Source organism: Bombina bombina, chromosome 1 (genome assembly GCF_027579735.1).
Source record: "Bombina bombina isolate aBomBom1 chromosome 1, aBomBom1.pri, whole genome shotgun sequence".
NCBI lineage: Eukaryota > Metazoa > Chordata > Amphibia > Anura > Bombinatoridae > Bombina > Bombina bombina.
In genome coordinates, this window is record NC_069499.1 from 56,182,067 (window position 1) to 56,197,099 (window position 15,033).

At 42.4% G+C, this 15,033-nt stretch overlaps 1 protein-coding gene across 1 annotated transcript in view; it reads left to right on the plus strand.

Moving 5' to 3' along the window:
* The window catches only part of POMT2 (protein O-mannosyltransferase 2), a 277,327-nt gene extending 269,725 nt beyond the window's left edge, over positions 1 to 7,602 (plus strand). The window contains exons 19-21 of the mRNA XM_053697367.1: positions 4,855 to 4,995; positions 5,148 to 5,259; positions 5,338 to 7,602. Of these exons, the coding sequence (XP_053553342.1) occupies positions 4,855 to 4,995; positions 5,148 to 5,259; positions 5,338 to 5,443 (359 nt within the window). The 3' untranslated portion in view covers positions 5,444 to 7,602. The remainder of the gene's footprint in view (positions 1 to 4,854; positions 4,996 to 5,147; positions 5,260 to 5,337) is intronic.
* Positions 7,603 to 15,033: the final 7,431 nt, after the last annotated feature.

Below are 15,033 nucleotides of genomic sequence, written 5' to 3' on the forward strand. Positions count from 1 at the left end.
TCTTTGTTGTGGATGGGCGATCCTAGCAGGAGCAGACGTCAGTGAGACGGTTTGCTCTGTTTATATTTAGAGTTGTGTCGCAGTTTAGGGGCTCCGCCTCCATGGACCTTGTTACAGGGATCTGCTGGAGCAGGGTCCTTGTGTTCATCACAACCTGCACTCTCTGAGGAAGGCTGCATGGAATTGAACACTTAGTCTTAGCCAAGAGAGTTTTTTTTCTAAAAGAATGTTGTTACTCTCGTTCTTGCTCATAAGCCGGTGTATAATGTATAGTCGCAGTATAGTTTAGAGTGGGAATTCTCCTGGCATAAGACAAGGTTTTCCAGGATCCTTTCCTTTCTTCAGGGTGTTCTGGGGAAGGGCCTTCTGTTAGCTCCCTCCCAGGGGACTGATTTCGGCCCTAACTGTTTTACTGCTTGAGAGGCTCATGGAGCTTCCAGATGTCCAGTCTTGTTCAGGCTTTGACTAGATCAGGACTGTGTTTAGATCTAGTGGTCCTCAGAGTTTACATCTTGTTCTAAGTTTTGCAGAAGGCTCCATTTGGGCTTATACATGGAGTTGACATTAAGATTTTCTGTCTTGAATATTTTTTATTTTTTTTCTCCTACTGGCTACTGGAAGCCTTGTCCACTTCCTTGTTTTTCTGGTTGAGGAGCATGTTCGCTCAGCTTATAGAGTCAGCGGGACCAAGTCCCCTCATAGCATTAAGGCTAATTCAACTAGAGCTGTGGCTCCCTCTTGGGTTTTGAGATTGAGGCTTGCTTACATACTTTATCAAAATTTTACATCTTTGGCGTTTTTGCTTCGGCAGAAACAACTTTTGGGAGAAAGGGTTTTGCATGCTGTGGTGCCCTCAGAACAGGGTCCGCCTCTCTTTTTACCCTCCCGTTTTCATTCAGTGTCCTCTAGAGCTTGGGTATATGTTTCCCACAAGTAAGGAATGAACCCGCTGACTCTCCTCATATTAAGAAGGAAAATATAAATTATGCTTACCAGATAATTTCCTTTCCTTTTGTATGAGGAGAGTCCACGGCCCCCGCACAATTTCTCTTTTGGGCGAACTTAAATTTGGTTTTGTTCTTCTAGCACCGTTTATACCCTGATATTTCTCCTACTGTTCCTTGTTCCCGCGGCAGAATGAGTGGGGAGGTAATTAATCCTTTAGCTGGGGTGTCTTTGCCTCCTCCTGGAGGTTCTGTATTTCCCAGAAGTAAGGAATGAAGCCATTGACTCTCCTCATACATAAGGAAAAGAAATTATCTGGTATGCATAATTTATTTGTTTCAACCGACAGCGGCTGTTTCTGCGGTTGCTGGAGTAGCTACCTACTGGTGCGACTCATCGGATTTAATCGAGGTGGAGGATCCCCTCAATGTTATCCAGGAAGGAATTAAGGCCTTGAAAATGTCTAAATCGTTTATCTGTGATGCAAACATGCAGATTATTCGCCTAAATGCTAAGGCTTCTGGCTTTTCAGTTCAGGCCCGTCAGGCACTCTGGCTGAAGTCCTGGTCTGCAAATATGACTTCTAAGTCCAGACATCTTTCTCTCCCCTTCAAGGGAAAGATTTTATTTGGTCCAGGCCTGGACTCTATTATCTCCATGGTTACAGGGGGCAAGGGTGCCTTCCTACTGCAATATAAAAAGAACAAGTCTAAGGGACAAGTTTCTAATTTTCGTTTCTTTCGTTTTGATAAATCCCAACAACAGCAGTCCTCCGCTAAGCCCAAGCAAATCAAGAGTACTTGGAAGCCGGCTCAGTACTGGAATAAGTCCAAGCAGAGCAAGAAGCCCTCCGAGACTAAATCACCATGAAGGGGCGGCCCCCGATCAGGCTCTGGATCGTGTAGGGGGCAGACTGTTGCTCTTTACAGATGCTTGTTTCAGGGACATGCAGGATCCATGGGTCCTGGAGGTCATAACTCAGGGATACAGGATAGGTTTCAAGTCTCATCCACCCAAGGGCAGATTTCTCCTCTCAATCCTGTCTTCCAGACCAGAAAAGAGGGAAGCCTTTCTGGAGTGCGTGCAGTATCTGTCCACCTTAGGAGTCATTGTCCCGGTGCCTATTGCAGAAAGAGGTTTTGGATACTATTCAAACCTTTTCGTGGTCCCAAAGAAGGAGGTAACTTTCCGCCTGATTCTGGACCTAAAATGCTTAAACGAATTTCTAAATGCCCCCTAGTTCAAAATGGAGACTATAAGGTCCATCCTTCCCTTAGTTCAGGAAGGACAGTTCATGACCACTATAGATCTGAAAGATGCTTACCTTCACGTTCCAATCCACAAGGACCAGTTCCTAAGGTTTGTGTTCCTGGACCAGCGCCAGTTCATTGCACTTCTCTTTGGTCTAGCTACTGCTCCAAGAATTTTTACGAAGGTTCTAGGGCCTCTTCTAGCCGGTGCCAGAACCCAGGATATAGCAGTAGCTCCCTACTTACTGGTACAAGCACCATCTTTTCGTCTGGCAGAGGACCATTCAGAATTTCTTCTCTCTTCTTCGATCTCATGGATGTAAGATAAACCTAGAAAATAGTGCTCTTATACCAAGCACCAGGGTGGAATTCCTGGGTACTATAATAGACTCCATCTCCATGAGGCAGACCAGAGACGTTGCAAGCTACCTTCGGCATGTCTTGCCCTTCGGACCTCCTTAAGGACCTCTGTGGCTCAGTGTATGGAGGTGATTAGTTTCATGGAGTCCAGCATGGAAATCATTCCCTTTGCCATGTTCCGTCTCAGACCGTTGCAACTGTGCTTGCTGCAGAAGTGGAACGGCGATCATTTTGATCTGTCTCAACAGATTTCTCTGGATAACCGGTCGAGAGAATCGCTCTTTTGGTGGCTCTCTCCAAATCATCTGTCCCAAGGGACATCCTTCTTAAGACCATCCTGGGAGATTATGACTATGGACGCAAGTCTATCAGGATGGGGAGCTGTTTGGGGTGCCAAGAAGGCACATGGTCTGTGGACTCAGGAGGAATGCTCCCTCCCGATCAACATTCTGGAACTTCAGGTAATCTTCAATGCTCTGAAGGCTTGACCCCTTCTGAGTTCGTCCCAGTTTATCAGATTCCAATCAGACAATATGACCTTGGTGGCTTACATCAACCACCAGGGGGCAACGAGAAGCTCCCTAGCAATGAGGGAAGTATCTCAATTTCTGGAGTTGGCGGAGAGCTGTTCTCTGTCAGCGATGCACATTCCGGGTGTGGACAACTGGGAAGTGGATTTTCTCAGCAGACAATCCTTTCATCCAGGGGAATAGTCTCTCCATCCTGAAGTGTTTGCAGAGATATGCAACAGGTGGGGGACGCCAGAGATAGATCTCATGGCATCCCGTCTCAATACCAAGCTACCCAGACATGGGTCGTGGTCCAGGGATCCTCAGGCAGAGCTCATAGATGCATTAGCAGTGCCTTGGAGGTTCAGTCTAATATACCTCTTCCCGCCTTTAACACTCCTTCCTTATGTAGTGGCCTGCATCAAGCAGGAGCAGGCATCAGTGATGCTCCATCATGGCCTCGAAGTATGTGGTTCGCGGATCTAGTGGGTGGATCTAGTGCTCCTCCTTGGAGTCTAAATCTTGTTCTTAAGGTTTTGCAACGGGGCTCCGTTTGAGCCTATGCATGAAGCTGACATTAAATTGTTGTCCTGGAAGACATTGCTGCCTTGCACTGTGAGCCTCCTTATCTGGTGTTCCATTCTGATAAGACTGTCCTACGTACTAAGTTAGGTTTTCTTCCTAAGGTCGTGTCAGACCCCAACATCAATCAAGAGATTGTGGTTTCTTCCTTGTGTCCCAATCCTTCTTCTTTGAAGGAACGTTTGCTTCATAATTTGGACGTGGTTCGCGCCTTGAAGTTCTATCTTCAGGCTACTAAGGATTTTAGACAAACGTCTTCCTTGTTTGTTGTCTATTCCGGGAAGCATAAGGGTCAGAAGGTCTCTTCGACTAACTTATCTTTTTGGTTAAGGAGTGTTATCCGCTTAGCTTATGAGACAGCGGGATATAAACCTCCTCAGAGGATTACGGCTCATTCTACTAAAGCAGTGGCTTCCTCTTGGGCCTTTAAGAACGAGGCCTCTATGGATCAGATTTGTAAGGCGGCTACTTGGTACTCCTTACATACCAATTTTACAAGTTTGATGTTTTTGTTTCGGCTGAAGCAGCTTTCGGGAGAAATGTTTTAGCAGGCTGTGGTGCCTTCTTTTTGTCTTTCCCGTTATCATTGAGGGTCCTTTAGAGCTTAGGTATAGTTTTCCCAACAGTAAGGAATGATGCCGTGGACTCTCCTTATAAGGAGAGTCCACAGCCCCTGCTCGTGTTCTCCGATGGGCGGCCCTCTAAGTTATGTTTTTTTCTTCTGGCACCATTTATCCCTGATATTTTTCCTACTGTTCCTTGTTCCCTCGGCAGATTGACTGGGGGAAGTGGGAGAGTTATTTGAGCCTTTGGCTGGGGTGTCTTTGCCTCCTCCTGGTGGCCAGGTTCAGTATTTCCCAACAATAAGGAATGAGGCCATGGACTCTCCTTATACAGAAGGAAATAAAATTATCTGGTATGCAGAATTTATGTTTTAATTGTGGTGGAAGAGAGATATTCATCCTCTGAATTACTTCTAAAATGCAGAAGACTATAACGTGTCATCCTTTGGGGAGCCCATCTTTATTATATAGCAGTGACAACTGTCTTCAGTGTCACTAGGCCGGCATTTATCAGCCTCTACTCACCGTGTTTGTACGTGTGGTTTGTTTTTGTGTTTCACTTAATCTTCTCTAATTCACTCATTCTTACTGCTTCACTATCTCACTGCTCTTCATCTTTGTTTCCCTGTTTTGTTTATGTTGCAGAATGCTTCACAGTCCTCCTGGAGGGCGGGGGACAGTTGCTGTTGGGATGGCTGCTCCATTACTGCCCTTTCTACTTCATGGGACGGGTGCTCTATTTCCACCACTACTTTCCAGCCATGCTTTTCTCCAGCATGTTAACTGGTGAGTCTAACTTTCTAATGTTAGTGGTGTTTTGTCCTTGCCACAGCTGTGGTTTCTGTTAGATTTGGAATCTACACAAATAGTGGTGCCGGGTGTTTTGTTGTTGTTAACTCTGTAATTTCTTTACTCCCGCATTTCCTATGGCCATTCAGGTTTGACATGCTGTGTCCTGTTGAAACTGTGCTCCAGGTCCCTGTCTCACCCAATGAAAGACAAGATATACATGACCGGGATATGCTTTTTGTTCCTTGTACTTATTTACAGGTAGGTACTATATATGTATACGATAACAAGGCGACTGTCATGCTTTGCTTCTTTCCTCACTCTCTTCTTTCCTTTCAGCTTCTACCTTTTCCATCCACTGGCATATGGCATGGTTGGCCCTCTCGCAGATGAACCAGGGAGTGTCATGTCTGGACTGCGCTGGATGGATTCCTGGGATTTCTAGGGACAAATTCCACTATGAATTTAATAGAAACAAATACAAGGACAGTGTTATCCCAAGTATATAAAATCAAAAGTACAAAGCAGACTCTGGCTGGCCAGAGGATGAAGAAAGCACACAACCTTTTATGTAGCAGATCTTCATACCTTCCTTGATGTTGGAACAGTACACTGGGATTAGTAGTTTTTTTTTACAGTATATAGCTGTGTTCTTTATATTAATTTGCCAATAAACTGATAAGTGTAGACTTGAGGAATAATCTTGCTTTGTTCAGCAAGCTTATAGACTTGGTAGAGAGTAAGGGTTGTAGATCTTTGACCTAGGACTCTGATATGGTCTGCATGCCTCAAATGTGAGCTTTGTGCTTGGTAGTAAACAGAGCCCTGATTTTATCGGGTTATTGAAGATTTGTATGATTATTTTGTTCAATTTAATGAATATAAATCTTTAATCCTTTACGTTATGTGTATGCTGCAGCGGTGTAAACAGTCATACATGGTGCCACTTGTCTTTTTAATATAACATTTTCATTTACCGTTTTGGTCCAGGAAAGCATAACTTTACAATTAGTTGGTTCTCTAATTGGTATGCTTTTTTATAATTGTATTTTATATATTGGCTTCCCACTGCCAGAGCAGAAAAAAGATCTCCAACGGACATTGCCTCCTGTGGAAATGCCCCTGCTGTGCTCATTTTCTATGCTTTAATTATGTCTTCCTCTGATCTGCATCTCTCAAAGAATGATGTCTCATGCTGCCGGATAGGAGTACCTAGGATAAAAATCTTGATAATCAATCTCCGTAACAAATTCAAGCGAATAAACAGGACAATTAATGTCCAACACCTGTGTTTATCAGAGATTGGAATACAGAAAGGTGCACACATCCCTACCTTGTACAAGGTAGCTAGATAATGTGTATCTGTAAAATAAAATATAACCCTTATTACTTAAATTAAACTAGCACAACATATTTATACTAAATATCACCATGGTAAAGAAACATTTCTTTCACATTACTTAGTAGTTCCCCTTTACCGAGAGAATAGGATTAACCTGTTAAGTTGATAACAAAACAAAAATGTAAATTTTTTTTTCAAAATCAACTTGTTATATTTTGAAAGTTAGTTTCATACTTTTTTTTATATATATATTATCCGTTTAACGAATGAACAATCAAATTTAACTAATTGTCATTAATTAGTTAAAAATACCATTTCTCATAATGAGAAAAAGGAGTTATGATCAGTTGCCCGCAAACAAATGCAAACTTCTTTAGTAGTGGCCTCAGACAGGGATACATTTCTCTTTATGTGCTTATTTTTATAAAACCAATAAATTGTATACGTTTAGGTCTGCAAATCAGATACAGTGTGTTTGGTGAGCTCTTAGAAGCAGGTAACCGTTTTTTGAAAGCCTGATCAGAAAGCGTCCTTTTAGTATGTAGAAAAATGTCAATATTATGAAGTTAGAAAGTGGCCTTAGATGGGTCAGGTGATCTGTGTATTTGAGCTCTCTTTTTAATTATGAGTATTCTTTTTTCGCTTTCCTGTTTGTTTGATGCTAGCAGTGAAGGGGTTAAATCCCTGCACCATCTCTCTGCTGCGGTCAATTGATGGGGTTGCCATGGGAATGAGCCCATGAGAGGAGCTCTGCAGATTAGGAAGCACCAGACTCCTATTCTTCCGTTGGGCAAGGAGGTGCAATTATAGCTTCAGGATGCAGGGACAGTAATTGTATCTGACTGCTTTAACCACTTCATTACACTTTGCCCCCACTGTACAGCAGGAAATTCTTGGTACTTGTGCTCACAGTGGGTTAATTTGACTGAACAGCTCTTGAATGAAGCTCTGGCTCAAAGAGAAGATCTGGGGAAATCTACAGTCTTGGATTTAATCTATTTCTTATATTATGGATCATTTTAATTCACTTTCTCCCAATTAAACTGCCTTAATTTCCTCTGAAATGTAGGCACATGTTACACTCCTAAAGTGATTTCTCCAAATTACAAATAACCGTTGGAGAAAATACCAATGAAAATCTTACACTACAGATAGAAATAAAAAAGTAATGAAATATTACTGACTTTTTTTGTACACTAATATTTTGGTATGAGTCTGAAACCCAATTGAGGGTTTTCTAATAAATTATTTTATTGTATTGACGTTTGTGTGCCCTGTGTATTTACTGCGCGTTTACGTGTGTCGCTTGAAGCTCCCTGTTTATTTTCAGTTCATGTTTCAGTGAGACCTGCATATATGCCATGTGTTGCTAAGATTGGGACCTCTGAGTTTCCCTATTGCTTGAATGCAGCTCTTTAACATGGTAGGCTTATAATGGTCTTAAATTAGGTACAAGTAAATTTGATATAATTTAGTCAAAGGGCTTGGCAGCAGAGTGCTTAAAATGAGTTTAATGAACGGTACATTTATTTATATATTCCTCCAACTATTTTTCTTGAGAGCATTAGTTAAAGGGACATTCCGGTCAAAACTGAAATGCACATAGATGAATTACATCTCTGAGTAGAAAAATATTTGCAGTTTACATGTATTTTGTAAAAATGGTTCTAGTAAAAGTTATCACTGATTTAGTGTTAACATTTTTGTCTGCACGTGCATGTGAAGCATAGCTAGATATTATCAGTGCACCAGCAATGTTCTGATAGTAGATTAGAAGCATTTCAATTTAAACAACTTTTTAAATTTTACTTCTATTATCTAATTTTGCTTAGTTTTCTTGGTATCCTTTGATTAAAAGCATACCTAAGTAGCCTCAGGAACTGGGAGCTAACTGTTGTATGTTTGCACCTATAGTCCTCTTGTCATTCATTGACTTACCCATGTGTTCAGCTAGCTCCCATTAGTGCATTGATTCTCAATCAACAAAGGATACCAAGATAATGAAGCAAAATAGTTAATAGAAGTAGATTGGAAAGTTGAAAACTTCTATCTGAAACCTTGAAAGAAAATGTTTGGGTTTCATGTCCCTTTAAGTCTGGATTGTAGGTTCAAGATATACAAAGAGGTTTAGTCAGCATGTATTACATTTAAAACTATGATGAGCCTACACAAGAATATAGTACATAGCAGGGGGCCAAGCTCTAGTGCACCACCAACCCTGGACTTATTAATATCTGGTGTAATACTTTGTGCTGATCACAAAGACCCAACCATTGAGTACTCACTTTGCCTGCCTGTACTCTTGCAGATATAACTAGGATCTTGGTGGTTTTAGAGGACTGGTTGTGAGTACCACTGGTATATGGGGAGATGCAGACCCAGGACAGATTTTTAAGTCTGTCTGGTTGTCTTACATCTTGAACACTGCAAACTTGCAGACAGGTTTATAGCCTCATCCAGAAATATAATTGTGTGATTGGTACATACTAGGGGGGATATTACTGTTCACAAACAAAGCAAAATGTCATGGTACGTCAGAGTCACCTGTGCCTAATGGTACAAGAGAAGCAAATTCCACTCCGAGCTATGGTACCCTGCCTTTTTGATCTCTGAATTGCATCCTTTTATCAGTCTCTTCCATTCCTTTAATTATGTAGTCACATTGCTGAATATTTTACTGAGTTTTTCATCTCTTTTCATGATCTAATCAAGGCAGTGAGGGGTTTGGGAGAATAATTTTTTATTATAGATAATCATCAAGAAAAAGGCAGTATTAATGGGAGACAGACAGGACTCCTAGAAATTGTATGTGGAGCTTTACTAGAGCAGAGGTAATCTAGCTTTAACCCATGGTAGCATTTTTATAGTGCTAGGGAGAATGCTGTTACTGTGACAGAATGTTAGGTTCAGTGACTTTTGTATGACAATGATGGTGACAATGGCGTAAATGTGACAGTGTTAGGGGCCATGGTATTAGTATTAAAGAATTCTAGGGGCCGTGACATTAGTATAACAGCACTAGGGACTGGCATCAGTGTGAAGTGTTAGGGAGCATGCATTAGAATGAAAACATGCTGGTACTATAGCATGACAGTGCTAGGGGCCATGACATCAGTGAGACAGTGTTAGGGGTTATGACATCAGTGTGAAGGGCTAGGGACCATGACATGTTAGTGTTATGTACAATGGCATTAATAACGGTGCTATGAAGCATGGCATTAGTATAAGAGTGCTAAAGACCATGGCATAACTATGACAGTACTAGGTACCATGAAATTACCATGAAAGTGATAGAAACCATGGCATTACTATAACAGTACTAGGTACCATGACACTGCTAGATACCATGATATTACCATGACAGTGATAGGTACCATGACATTACTATAACAATGCTAGGTACCATGACATTGCTATGACAGTGCTAGGTACCATGGCATTCATATGACAGTGCTAAGTACCATGACATTGGCATGACAGTGCTGGGAACCATGACATTACTGTGATAGGGCTAGGTACAATGCCATTACTATGACAGGGCTAGGTACCATGTCATTACTATGACAATACTAGGTACCATGATATTACTATGACAGTGCTAGGTACCATGTCATTACTATGACAATACTAGGTACCATGATATTACTATGACAGTGCTAGGTACCATGGCATTACTATGACAGTGCTAGGTACCATGGCATTCATATGACAGTGCTAGGTACCATGGCATTACTATGACAGGGCTAGGTACCATGTCATTACTATGACAATACTAGGTACCATGATATTACTATGACAGTGCTAGGTACCATGGCATTACTATGGCATTACTATGACAGGGCTAGGTACTATGGCATTACTATGACAGAGCTAGATACCACGATATTACTATGACAGTGCTAGGAACCATGACATTACTATGACAGTGCTAGGTACCATGACATTACTATGGCAGTGCTAGGTACCATGACATTACTAGGTACCATGGCATTACTGTGACAGGGTTAGGTACCATGACAGTACTAGGAACCATGATATTACCATGACAGTGCTAGGTATCATGACATTACTATGACAGTGCTAGGTACCATGACATTGCCATGACAGTGCTAGGTACCATGACAGGGCTAGGTACAATGCCATTACTATGACAATAGTAGGTACCATGATATTACTATGACAGTGCTAGGTACCATAAGATTGCCATGACAGTGCTAGGAAGCATGCCATTACTATGACAGTTCTAGGTACCATCATAATACTATGACAACGGGATAACATTTATAGGGATAAAATGGGTAGAGAGCCTTGCCGAGAGTTGCACTTTTGTAGTCGGCTCTTATGAAGGCGATCTACAAACAGCTGGGCTCATAGGCTTACATTCTAAGGGGTTCAATGGGAAAGCGATGGAGTTAGGAAAGGTTAGTGTTGGTTGTATGCATCCCTGAATAGTAGAGTCTTTAGGGAGCGCTTTAAGCTGTTAAAACTAGGAGAGAGTCTTGTGGAGCGAGGCAAGGAGTTCCACAGGATGGGGGCCAGTCTGGAGAAGTCCTGTAAACGGGAATGTGAGGAAGTAACAAGAGAGGAGGAGAGTAGGAGATCGTGAGCAGAGCGAAGGGGACGGGAGGGAGAGTATCTGGAGACAAGGTCTGAAATGTAGTGGGGAGCATTGCAGTTTAGGGCTTTATATGTCAGCGTGAGGATTTTGTGTTCAATCCTGGAGGCAAGAGGAAGCCAGTGAAGAGATTGGCAGAGAGGTTGAGCAGATGAAGAGCGACGTGTAAGGAAGATGGGTCTGGCCGAGGTATTCATTATGGATTGTAAAGGAGCTAGGTAGAACAGAGAGGACGGAGTTGCAGTAGTCGTGACGGGAAAGGATATGAGAGTGGATTAAAATCTTAGTTGTCATGTGTAAGGAAATGTCTAATTTTAGAGATGTTTTTAAGGTGGAAGTGGCAGGCTTTAGCCAAGGACTGAATGTGAGGAGTGAAGGAAAGGTCTGAGTCAAGTGTGACCCCAAGACATCGGGCATGCGGGTAGGGGTAATGATGGAATTATCGACAGTTATAGAAAATTGGGGGGTGGAGACTTTGGAAGAAGGGGGAAAAAAATGAGTTCAGTTTTGGAGAGATTTAGCTTAAGGTAGTGAGAGGATATCAAAGATGAGATATGAGAAAGACAGTTAGTGACACGGGTTACTAAGGAAGGAGGTAAGTCTGGAGCAGAGAGGTAGATTTGGGTGTTATCGGCATACAAATTATATTGAAACCCGTGGGACTTTATTAAGGAACCTAATGGTGACGTATTGATTGAAAAGAGAAGGGGACCGAGTACAGAGCCTTGAGTTACCCCAACAGAAAGTGGTAACAGGGCAGAGGATGCTCCGGAGAAGGCTACACTAAATGTACGGTTAGATAGGAAGAGAACCACAAGAGAGCTGTGTCGCAGATGCCAAAGGATTGGAGGGTTTGGAGCAAAAGAGGGTGGTCAACAGTGTCAGGCTGCAGACAGATCAAGGAGGATAAGCAGAGAGAAGTGGCCTTTGGATTTTGCTGTAAGTAGGTTATTGGTAACCTTGACAATTGCTGCCTCTGTGGAGTGATGGGGACGAAATCCAGATTGCAGTGGGTCAAGAAGAGAGTATAGTGTAAGGAAATGGGAAAGGTGTGCATATACTAGCTTTTCAAGGAGCTTTGAGGCAAGAAGGTGTAGGGAAATAGGACGGTAGTTAAATGGGGAGGTTGGATCGAGGGAAAGTTTTTTGAGGATAGGTGTGACCAGTGCATGTTTTAGATATGAGGGAAATATACCAGTGCTGAGGGAGAGGTTGAAAATATGTGTGAGTATGGGGGTGAGGGTAGAAGAGAGGGAGGTGGAGTAGCTGTTAGAGGATAGGGTCGAGGGGACAGGTAGTGAGGTGGGAGGACAGTATAAGGGCAGAAACTTCTTCCTCTGTAACAGGGGCAAAAAAACTCAATTTAAGGTTATTTGGGTTTTTGAATGATTGTGAGCTTTCAAGGGGGTGGGAGATTGGTAGTAAGTTGAGGTGATTTCATTTCTGATGGAGTTCATTTTGTTATTGAAGTGGCTGGCAAAATCTTGAGCTGAGAGAGAAGTTGTATTAGGAGGTGGGTGGAGAAGAGTATTGAACGTGGAAAACAGACGTTTTGGATTAGAGGAAAAAGGAAAGATGAGATTAGAGAAGTATTGTTGCTTATAAAGATTAAGGGCAGAATAGTAAGAGTTCAGGATGAACTTGTAGTGAAGAAAGTCAGCTGAACTCTGAGATTTCCTCCAGTGTCGCTCAGCAGTACGGGAACATTGGCGTAGGTACATCTGCGTGTTAGAGGAGTATGCTGAGGATGAGTGTGGTTTCTGAGCTATGGTAGGAGGGGCCAGATTGTCAATGACCGATGTAAGGGTGGAGTTATAGTGGCAGATAGATTAGTCAGGGCAGGAAAAGGAGGTGATGGAAGGGAGGAGAGGTTCGAGACAGGGGGGGTTGTAGGGAGGGAAGTGATGTTGCAAGTTAGGATATGATAGAAAGAGGTAAAGGGGAGTTTGTGAAATTTGAGAGAGTGCATCGATAGCTGAAAATCAGACAAAGAGAGTGACCATCTTTGTGAGTGGGAGAGTCAGTCCATTGTGACAGGCAGAAAGAGGAAGTGAGTTGCAGAAGTTGTTTTGCAGAGGAGGCAGTGGGATTGTCAAGAGGGATGTTGAAGTCACCAAGAATGAGGGCATGGGTGTCCGAGGAAAGGAAATAAGGAAACCAGGCAGCAAACTGATCTAAAAATTGAGTTGGGAAGCCGGGGGGGGGGGGGGCGGTATATGACTGCAACACGTATAGACAGGGGAGAAAATAAGCAAATCATGTGTGTTTCGAATGAAGAAAATGTGAGGGAAGATAAGGGCTGTATTTGTTGAAAGTTGCAACAAGAGGAAAGTAAAATACCAACACCACATCCTTGTCTATTGCCAGACCTAGGAATGTCTGAAATGGAGACCCCCATGTGACATTGCAGCAGTGGATGCTGAGTGTGAAGGAGAGAGCCAGGTTTCTGCAAGAGCCAGAAGGTTAAGAGAGTGGGAGATAAAGAGATCATGGATAGAAGTGAGCTTGTTGCAAACAGAGCGAGAGTTCCAAAGTGCACAAGTGAAGGGGGTGGTGGTTTTAGATGCAAGAGGAATGAGATTAAGGTTACCAGAGTTTTGTTTTTGAAGCCTATTGAAAGGCACGCGTGGATGTGCAAGGCTAGGAAGTTGTGGGGGGGGGGCCAGGATTAGGAGAGATGTCGCCAGCAGCTAGTATGAGAGTGACATGAGGTGAGATGCAGATTTGCAGTAATGAGACTGTTTTCGGTCTGAAGTGCAAGGGGGAGAGAGAGTCTTTAGCAATGTGTGAAGTTCATGAATACAAAAGTAAGGTGAGGCTAAGAGAGATGGGCTGATGAACAGTGCAGGTGATGAGGGGGAAGGAGTAATAGAATAAAGTAGTTTGTTATAGAGACAAAAGGTAGCAAAAAGGAATATGAATAGTGAGCATTATTACAAACTAAGCAAACAGTGAATAAAACACAGTGTTACAACAGGACTTGCCTTATCCCTTGTTCAATTCTTGTGTAATTCTTTTGCCCAATTGTTAAATTTTTCACTTATAAATGTTCACTTAAGAGATGTGAACATACACTATTGCTATCTAACACGCAATGTGCCATGACAGTGCTAGGAACCATGACATTACCATGACAGTGCTAGGTACCATGACATTACCATGACAGTACTAGGTACCATGACATTACCATGACAGTACTAGGTACCATGACATTACCATGACAGTAATAGGTACCATGACAGTACTAGGTACCATGACATTACCATGACAGTAATAGGTACCATGACATTACCATGACAGTACTAGGTACCATGACATTATCATGACAGTACTAGGTACCATGACATTATCATGACAGTACTAGGTACCATGACATTACTATGACAGTACTAGGTACCATGACAGTACTAGGTACCATGACATTACCATGACAGTGCTAGGTACCATGACATTATCATGACAGTACTAGGTACCATGACATTATCATGACAGTACTAGGTACCATGACATTACCATGACAGTGCTAGGAACCATGACATTACCATGACAGTACTAGGTACCATGACATTACCATGACAGTGCTAGGAACCATGACATTACCATGACAGTACTAGGTACCATGACATTACTATGACAGTGCTAGGAACCATGACATTATCATGACAGTACTAGGTACCATGACATTATCATGACAGTACTAGGTACCATGACAGTGCTAGGTACCATGACAGTGCTAGGTACCATGACATTACCATGACAGTACTAGGTACCATGACATTACCATGACAGTGCTAGGTACCATGACATTACCATGACAGTACTAGGTACCATGACATTACCATGACAGTGCTAGGTACCATGACATTACCATGACAGTGCTAGGTACCATGACATTACCATGACAGTACTAGGTACCATGACATTACTATGACAGTGAGAGGAACCATGACATTACTATGACAGTACTAGGAACCATGACATTACTATGACAGTACTAGGAACCATGACATTACTATGACAGTACTAGGTACCATGACAGTACTAGGAACCATGACATTACTATGACAGTACTAGGTAC